This window comes from Vipera ursinii (genome assembly GCF_947247035.1).
Source record: "Vipera ursinii genome assembly, chromosome: 4".
In the NCBI taxonomy this organism is placed as follows: domain Eukaryota; kingdom Metazoa; phylum Chordata; class Lepidosauria; order Squamata; family Viperidae; genus Vipera; species Vipera ursinii.
In genome coordinates, this window is record NC_139514.1 from 15,212,481 (window position 1) to 15,222,155 (window position 9,675).

Sequence of the window (9,675 nt, forward strand, 5' to 3'; positions counted from 1 at the left end):
GTTTTTGACACCTTGCTAGGCGACTGGTGGTACTATGATGTTGCCATATCCTAAAAGTGGTACAATGGGCGAAAAGGTTGAAAAGCCCTGACCTAAGGGGTGGGAGATCCAGCTATAGGCAAATTAAAGCCTTGCCCTCCCCCAAATAAATCAATCAATAAATGACAGAATAAACACTACTAGCATTAGAACTGTCTGGACATTTTTGTGAGGGCATGCTTGAACATCCAAGAATTCGTTTCAAAATTTCCCCACTTGCATTTCATGAAAACGTCACCTTTCATTAAGAAGGGGACCCCTACAACAAAACTCAGAAGCACACCCTCCTCTCATGGGAGGAAGTCTCCAGCTCAGGGGCTCCAATGGGGAAGTCAAGAGCAAAATGACTCAGTTGAGCAAAAGAATATTCCATCCCTACAGATTTACTCAGTCTTGTCTCCCAGTTCCTGGGTTCACTGTCAATAAACAGGCCTGAAAAAAACAGCTTAGGTTCAGATCCTCCCTCGGGACCATCTCTTTGCAAACTAGGATAAAAATACAATTGAATAAATCAACTCCAATGTCCATCTTTAATATGCATTTTTTTAAAAAAAAACAAAACCTCATTCGAATATTCTACCTGCTAGCATCATAAGAGCAATATTCCTTTAAAACAAAAAGATGGAAATGTGCAAAATGCATTTTAAAACCTAACTTAAGATCCAGCTGGAGGAAGAAAACTAACATGAGAGTGAAGTGGGGCTGAGCTCACAGTAAATTATCTGCAGCAACTTCTGGAGTGTTATTTATTTTCCAGGATTCAGTCACCTCTTCAGCACTGGGAAATAAATCACTTCTTTCCATTGCTGGCACCAATTGCAGAGGAAGAGAGAATTATTGGATGAGAGGAAGGTCCCTATTTTGGAAAAAAAAGAAATGAGGCAAGGAGGCTTTCCTCTGGTCTTTAGCAACAGGCAATCGAATTGGATCATCCAGAGGCCAAACCAAAACTGTTTAAGGGAAGCTAAGCAGAGCCAGTCCTGGTTAGTTCTTGGATGGGAGACATCAGATAATTTAAAGATTGAAGGTGAAGTCAAAAACGTATAAGGAAGTACAAGATCACTATACCCCCTCCGTTCACAAGACCTTCACCACCATTCCCTTCTCCTTTGAAAGATCTTCTTACAAAAGCAAATTCAAATCCATCAAGTTTAACACGAATAGTGCAGGGAGACTGCAAGAGGAACATAATTGCTCTAACTGAAACACCATGCATTGAGGTTGCCTTGGTTCAAACCTTGGTTTATCATACTATCAAAAGCTGTGGAAATGCACGAAAGGCTGTGGCTCCCTTAGAAATGCAATTACACGCAAGCCTGTGATGTATTTTCTAATCCTCAGCTGTACATGGGAACAGCACTATGATTCTGCCTTCCAAGTATTCCAACAGAAAAGTAAAATTTAAAGAAAATTGAAGATGGATCTCACATCTCCTTAAAAACTGTTTTTTTCTCCTCCCGAAAAAATGGTACAAAGAAGTACAACTCCAATAAGTAGTAGTTGTAGTAGTAGGTCTGTCCCTTCTTTAATAGCCTACCTACGGCTGTGTACTTTTCTCTTAAGTGATAAAAGATACTAGGTACTTTTTTATTGGAAAAGGTTGTTTTCTTGAAACTACATGAATGTATGTTTCAAAATGAAGATTTTAGGGCTGTGGCGGCGAACTTATGGCACGTGTGCCACAGGTGGCATGCAGAGCCCTCTCTGTGGGCACACGCGCCATCACCCCAGTCCTAGGCCTTCAGCTGGGTTTTATAAAACCTTTCCGCTTTAGGCCTCTGCCGCTGTGTGCAAAAACCCCCCAAAGGTTCAATCAATCAATTTCAACTTCTCTCGGGGGAAAAAAAAAGATCTCGCAAAGTTGGAATTGATTGAACTTTTTAATTCCCACCCAGTCTGCCGTTACCACTGCAGTCACACCCACCCAATGGGTCATGCCTACCCAATTGGCCACACCTACCCAATTGGCCATGCCCACCCGCCTCCCGACGATAACTAAGTGGGTTTTGGGTTGCAGTTTGGGCACTCGGTCTCTAAAAGGTTCGGCATCACTGTTTTAGGGTATCATTTAGGAGTTATCAGAGGAAATTTATCCATGATGGCTGGGCCTTTGAAGATATTTTCCTAACCAAAGCTGCTGCATAAAATATCAAAAATTTTCTTCTGTATATTTTTTTTTCAAATATTCTTATGATGATAACTTTATTGTCACTTTGAATGTACACCAATCGGCATACATCAAAATGAAATTTCGTTGCATACAGCTCTCAAAGGGTCACCACCTCCGATATACAGTATACTCCTTGTTCGTGGCCCGCTCAAATTTCACATTGTTCATTTTAGTCTCTAGGGAGTGAACGATGGCAAATAGGACAGATGGAAATGGGGCTCCATGTGGATTAGCCCTCAAATTTGCTTGTATTCTGACAACCTCGCCTTCTTTCCTTTTTCTGATCCTGACTCTTCCACCTTTTCCTTTAAGAGGCCTTGCTTCTTTTCGCCCCTGGAGCACGCTGCTGCCGCCGCCACCACCAACTCCTCCAAAAGCCCCACTCCCTTCCTCTGGGCCTGCCGACAGCCTCATCCAGTTCCTTCGCTCCATAAGCTCCAGGTCCTCTCTGCCTCCTCTGGAAACAGCCCTGATTTGCAGTAGAATCTATCACTGGGCCAGCAGTCAGATCTTGCTGCTGGTAGAACGAATTCAAACAGCACCAACGACTTTTAAAATCTCACCAACAGTTCCAAAACAACTAGAAACTCGCCAGGCCAGCAAAGATTGTCGGTCGTATGTCGTACTGTATGTTACCTTAGTTCCACCATGTTGCTCAAACACATTAAAATCTTCCTGATCATGTGGCCTATAGCTCTTACTATCCCTCCCAAAACTATTCGCCTTCAAGAGCCAATGCAGCCGCAGCCATTCCAGGCGCCGCCATCTGAGCTGATTCACCCATCAACATCAAACCTCACCTTGATGGCTTTGTTTTATGCGAAACAAAAACCGCCACATGATTCCACATCTAAAATGTTTCCATCAACACATCCAGTAGCTGGAATAAGTTTCACCTCTGAATTGATGTCACACCAGATAAATCTAGTAAATCTATGTCACTTACTTCCAAAGCAGAAATTTCAGTTCCCTATCAGTATGGCTAGTTCTGTGCATCTATCAGATTTTAACCAGGAGGAAGACCTACTTGAAAATCTGGTGCATAGTTATCAGTCTTGAACAGAGGCTACAGTTGCTTATACTGTATATTATAAAGAATGATCACCAGTGTCATAAAAACTCTGCAAACTGTCAGGGAGCTACATTTATTTTAAAGTATGGTTTAGGAGAAGCAGCTTGTATTTCTTTCGTAAGACAGAGTTATCTGTATGCCAGCTGTTCATTTTTTTTCAGCGTTGTTAGTATTATAGAAGCTTGACTGATAATAAGTAAAAACAAACTTTGACACTTAACATCAATGAATATAATGAGATTTCTTAATAGAAAATTTGTAAGGAAGAATGGAATAGGGAAAAGGATTTGCACATTTATCCTTTAGTACAGGGGTCGTCAAACTTGGCCCTTTTATGACTTGTGGACTTCAACTCCCAAGATTCCTCAGCCAGGCACGCATGCCTGGGTGAGGGATTCTGGGAGCTGAAGTCCACAAGTCATAAAAGGGCCAAGTTTGAAGACCCCTGCTTTAATATATATCAAAACTGCTCTTTTTGCAGAGTGACATTTGGTTGTCTCTTACCTAGTCTATTTTATTCTCACAACAACCTTTTTAATTATATTTTAATTTTGGGTCACAGAGCAAAAGACTATGTGAAAAATAGGAAACGTCCATGCAAATTTAATTTATCCCAATGCTAGTCCAAAAGTCAAATTATAATGGCTATCAATCTTAAAATCTGCTGTTGAACAAAACTTTCAACAAGTATCAATAAGCAAGACCAAAAGTTTTTTTTAAAAAAGAGGAAATCACATAACAAACAGCTGTAACTGACATTCCAATGCTGAAAATGGAAATGGCTTTGACCATGAATTATAGCCATTAGCCAAAGCGCATTTAATCATTAACAGCCACAGTCTACTTTTGTTCATTCAAAAACAAGTCCTACCATGGAGCCACAGCCTTAAGCAACTAAAATGAACAACCAGATAACCATTATTATTCATAAAAGATCTCTTGAAGTCCTATCCCAGACTTCTTAACATAGAGAGTTGGAAGGGACCTTGGAGGTCATCTAGTCCAACCTCCTGCTCAAGCAGAAGACCCTATACCAATTCCAGACAAGTGGCTGTCCAGTCTCTTCTTGCAAGCCTCCTGTGCTGGAGCATCCGCAATTTTTGAAAGCAAACCATTTCACTAGTTCCGGGGTCTTCAAACTTGGCCCTTTGTATGACTTGTGGACTTCAACTCCCAGAATTCCTCAGCCAGGCATGCTGGCTGAGGAATTCTGAGAGTTGAAGTCCACAAGTCATAAAAGGGCCAAGTTTGAAAACCCCTGCATTAGTTAATTGTTCTCATTAGGAAGTTTCTCCTTAGTTCTAGGTTGCTTCTCTCCTTGATTTGTTTCCCTCCATTGGTTCTTGTCTTGCCTTCTGGTGCTTTGGAAAACAAGGCGACCCCCCCCCCCCTCATCTTTGTGGCAGCCCCTTTCTTCCTTCTGAAGCTCTCCAGATAAGCTAGGACTAAATATTTGAGAATTCAGAGAAAAATGGAAAAAAGGCCACTTGGAATATACTTAAGTGGTAAAAACCAAAGGGCATATGATCCATACTTTAATAATGGTTCATAGCTGTCAACTACTGTAGTCCTGTCAACTACTGTAGTCCTGCAGCTTCAATATTTCACCAACCTTCTCCAACCTGGTATCTTTCAAGGGGTGCCAGCTGACAACTTCTCTAACTTCCCAGAACGAGGAAGATGGGACTTGTAGTCCAACAATAATGGAAAGCCATGTAAGGAGCATTAACTGGGAGATAAGACATTCTATCTAGCAAAATTGCAATAGTCTAACAGGAGGATGCACTACGGACACAGCAGATGGCAGCATTGAGCAGATCCTGTCTGATTGTCTAGGGAACTAAAGTAGTGGTTAAGATGTTGAACTAGAAACCATGTGATTCTGAGTTCTAGTCCCACCTTAGGCATGAAAGCCAGCTGAGAGACTTTAGGCCAGTCCCTCTCTCTCAGCCCAGCCCACCTCACAGGGTTGTTGTCATGGGGAAAATAGGAAGAAATATCAGGTATGTTTGCCCCTCTTGAGTTACTTATAAAGTAATGAAGCTGGGATGCAAATCTTATGAACAGAATAAATAAATGAACTAAGCCTGGTCAGATCTTGTTAGTCTAAGCACAGAGCATCACTAAGAAAGGATGAATGCTGGACTGGGAAGTTGCTAAACCTCTAGAAGGCAGTGTAATTTTTGCCAAGGACACCCTGTGGATATGACCATCAAAAGTCAAGTTGACCAGGATGAAAAACTAGCCACTGTTGTTTTTTTTGTGTTTTTTTTAAAGCTATTTTTAAACTATTCTGATGTTGAAGTGTCGCAATGTGTGCGCACACAGACAAGCAGTGGTGAAAGGGCTGGAGTCTTTTTCTTAGCTTTGTTTACAGATTCACCAGATTTTTTTCAAACTGTCTCTTCACACATCCCAGAGACAATATTCGTCAATCTGTTTTTTTTCTGATTAATAATGATATGTACCCTTAAGTCATTTTCAACTCTTAGCAGCTAGATCCATATTCTTTCTAGACTGACTTAGCCACTAGACTTGGAAACGGACAAGAGGCAGGGGAGTGAACGGATCCAGATCCAAGATTAACTTGCCTTCTGAAGTTGTGGGTGCTCCAACACCCGAGGCTTTTAAGAAGGGAACTGGACAACCATTTGTCGAAAATGGTATAGTGTCGCCAGCTTGAGCAGTGGGGTGGACTAGAAGACCTCCAAGGCCCCTTCCAACTCGGTTATTCTGTTAATTATAGGCGTGGGGGAGCCTCATTATTACCTTTCCCACCTACTGGTAACACATCGAAATAAAAGAAGTTTCCACGGGGGGGGGGGTTAAATGTGCCTCCTGGGGCAGGTGGCTTCCGAAGGGCAGAATGACCCCCCCCTCTAAATATTATTTATTTACGGTTGGCCACAACTTGACAGGTGCCGGCCATACTGACAGGCCATCTTCGGAAAAGCAGGGCAGTACAACACTACAATTCACGGAAGCCTCTTCGAGCCAGGGTGGGTGAAGGAACCCCCCCCCGCTTACCTTAGGTAGCCCAGGTAAGGCGAGTAGAACGGTTGCTGGCCGTGAAAGGCGAGCGGCTGGTAGAGGGCTTGAGGCGGGGCGCCCGAGGTAGAGGGCAAAGCGAGAGCCTCCCTCTGCGCTATGGAGCTGGCGGAGGCTTTGTAAGGCGCTAGTCCGTAAGAGCCCGGGAGGGCGCCGACAGTTGCCGCCGCCACCTCCGCCTTGTAGAGAACGCACTCCAGGGTCGACGAGGGGGGCGCGGTAGCGGCGGCGGCTTCCTGCGCGCTCATGCTACTCTTGGGCAGCGAAGCGGCGGCGCTCGGCGGAGCGTAGTCCGGGCAGGGCGCCGCGGCGGCCGGCAAGGTGCCCAAGTGCGCCCCGCCGTCGCTACTGTTTTTGGCCACGGCCGCCGCGAGGCTCTCCTCTTTGATCTTGAAGCTGGGCTGAAAGTCCCCGCCGGAGCCCAGGAGGTAAAGCGGCGCTGGGGGTGGCGGGGGCGGCGGGGGCGGATAGATGAAGCTGGCGAAGTCCTGGAGGTTGCACGGGGCGGGCGAGGAAGCGGCGCTTGGGTGGCCGCAGAAGGGGCTCCAGTCCTGGGACTCCTCCACGTCCAGCAGCTGCCGCGTCCGGGCGGCTAAGTAGGCCGGGTTGAGAGGCAGGATGGGCACGTTGAGGAAGTCGGAGCAGCTGGAGGGGGCGGCCAAGGGGGAGCGTCCCGCGGCTGAAGTTGGCGGGAGCTTGCAAGAGGGGGAAGAGGAGGAGGAGGAGGAGGAGGAGGAGGAGGAGGCGGCCGCCGCTACCGCCTGGCCAGCCCCGGGGACCAGATCTCCCTCGGCCGACCCCGGAGGCTGCTGCTGCGCTCCTTTAGGCAGCGTCGAGGCTGCGGGGACTGGGGCCCTGCCCCTCGGGCTCTTAAAAGGAGCTCCCTCCGCATCCTTAGCCGCCTTCCAAAGGGAAGGAGAGGCGGTGGCCGCGGGAGAAAGAGGCGGAGGCGGCAGGGAAGCGGCGTCTGCCGGCGCGCCCTCTTCTTTGCCGTCGAGGGAGCGCCGGTCGGGGAGCCCAGCGGTCAAGTCGGGGATTTCCGAGCCGAAGAAAGGCGACCACGCCGACGAGGGGCTGTCCGAGTGCCTGGAAGCCGAAGTCAGAAAGGTATCCAGGACCCGGTCCAGGGCGTCTTTGCCCGACGGCAACCCGGAACTTTCCTGGACCAAGGAGGAGGCAGGTAGCTGTTCTTGCTCCTCGAGACACGCGTTTTCTTCCTCTTCCTGGTCTTCCTCCTCCTCCTCCTCCTCGTCGTCGTCGTCCTCGTCTTCGCTGCTTCTGGCATACAGAAGCCCGTCCAGGGTCAGATCGATCGCCTCGACCCTCTCCCTTCCAGCGAAAGGATCCCGATCGGATGGGTGAGGAGGTACTAGGAGGACTGACCCATCCTGGGTGGAAGAGGTGGAGGCAGCAGAGGGATCCCTGGTCCCTCCCTTGGTTTTCATCTTCCCTGGCACACCCCTAAAGTTTCGCGAAGGTGGCGGACCACACACCTGAGTAAGCGTAGCCGCGGACCTGAATGAAGTTCGACGCGACGGGGGCTGCGCAGCCTCTGCACCACTTCGAAATCCTTCGGTTCGTCACATCCTCAGAACCAACGGGGGCTCTGTGTGTGTGTGTGTGTGTGTGTGTGTGTGTGTGTGTGTGTGTTTGTGTGTGTGTGTGCGGCGCTGGACAGGAGGGCAGCCTCGTTGCTCAGCTATTCCACTCGGATCGTGTTTCACGTGGAAGAAAGTTGCTGGACTAGAAAGGCTTCAAGCGTGTTTGGCTCGCCACCGCCACTCCATGCTGGGCTGGCGCTGCCCGCTCCCAGAGTCAGCCGGTCCCGGGTGCAGAGAGTCCCGCAGACAATTCGGAAGGAGGCTTCGGGTCCGCCACCTGTTCTGCTTCCCCAGGGGGGGAAAAAAAGGAAAAGAAAAAAAAAACAACCAAAAACCACCTGCGCGGCAACCCAGCGCCCAACTCGACGGCGTTGGCTTATGTCGCAAACTTTCTCCTCCTTAAGGGGTTGAGCACCGCCAGTCCCTCCGGCAGCGGCCGATTTTCTTGCCTGGAAACGGAAGAGGCGCTTCCCCCGGCCCAGGTCGGCCAACCCTCAGTCTCAGGAGGCTCCCCGAGCTCGGCGCCCTGTCCAGGATGAGCGCCGGACGGAATGATAAGGCGAGAAGAGTAACGCGGTGGGAAAGTCCAACCAACCTGCCTGCCTGAAATCCGGAACGCGCGCTCCGTGCTGCCCCCTGGCGGCCAACGTCTGCTCCCGGCAGAACTTGGCAAACGCGGCTGCCCGGGCGCCCCGTCGGCTCCTCCTTATTTTCTCTTGATTCCTCCTCCTCCGCCGCCTCTAATCACTAGCCACGACTCCCCTTCTTTGCATCTTCTTCTTCTTCTTTTTTTTTTCTTTTCTTTCCCCAGATTTGGGAGAGGGAGGAAGAGGGAGACGGGCTGCGACTTTAGCCAAGTCAGAAAAAGCGAAAGGGATGGATAATTCAAAGGTGCAAATCTGTAGGTTAGCAAAGGGGCGGGTAGTCACAACCCAGGGCTAACCTTGTGGGCAAAACTGGCTGCTGCTCTGGCTGCTTCTGAGATGGAGGGATAGGGACCCATCCCTACCAGCAGATAGATTAAGCAATCCCGGCAGAATGTGGTGGGGGTGGGGGTGGGGTGGGGTGGAGGGTGGTTAATCCCCTTGAACTGCCCACTGTTCCCCCAGGCACAGTGCTGAGAAAGGCCAAGAGGATCCACAGCAGTGCATCATCAACCTTGCTCACACCTGACGCAATGCGTTACTTTTTCTTTATTTTAGCTGTGTCCCCATAATAGAGCCGCCTTCTTATCTCCAGCTTTAAACCTAAAGCGGCAGGCATGACCACAACTGGGCCCAAAATTTATTAAGTTATTAAGTGAGACATTTGTTAAGTGTTTTACGACCTTTCTTGCCACCCTTGTTAAGTGAGTCATCTGCAGTTGTCAAGTTAGTAACACGGTTGTTAAGTGAATCTGGCTTCCCCGTTGCCTTTGCTTGTCAGAAGGTTGCAAAGGGGATCATGCAAGCCCAGGACACTGCGGTGGTCATAAATAGGAGTTGTTAAATAGTGGGCTCTGGACCGCATGGCCACGGTGGACGACTCAGGACACCAGGGTTCAGCATTCCAACACTTTATTGATGTAGCACAGACTGGACGAACAAAGGGGCAACTGCCCCACTTATATACCTAGCCAGGTATATTCTGGAACCAATCCCATTATCTGGATTTCCCGCCAAAGATTACCCTGCCAATCCGGACAGGGCACCCTGCCAACTGGTGGTGTCAGTGGGTTATGTCTGTGTAACGTCCCCTATATACAT

General features: G+C 48.4%; 1 protein-coding gene across 1 annotated transcript in view; it reads right to left on the minus strand.

Moving 5' to 3' along the window:
* PGR (progesterone receptor) overlaps positions 1 to 7,774 on the minus strand; it is a gene marked incomplete at its 5' end in the record, with an annotated part of 92,927 nt that extends 85,153 nt beyond the window's left edge. The window contains one exon of the mRNA XM_083361767.1: positions 6,309 to 7,774. Within this exon, the coding sequence (XP_083217893.1) occupies positions 6,309 to 7,774 (1,466 nt within the window). The remainder of the gene's footprint in view (positions 1 to 6,308) is intronic.
* Positions 7,775 to 9,675: the final 1,901 nt, after the last annotated feature.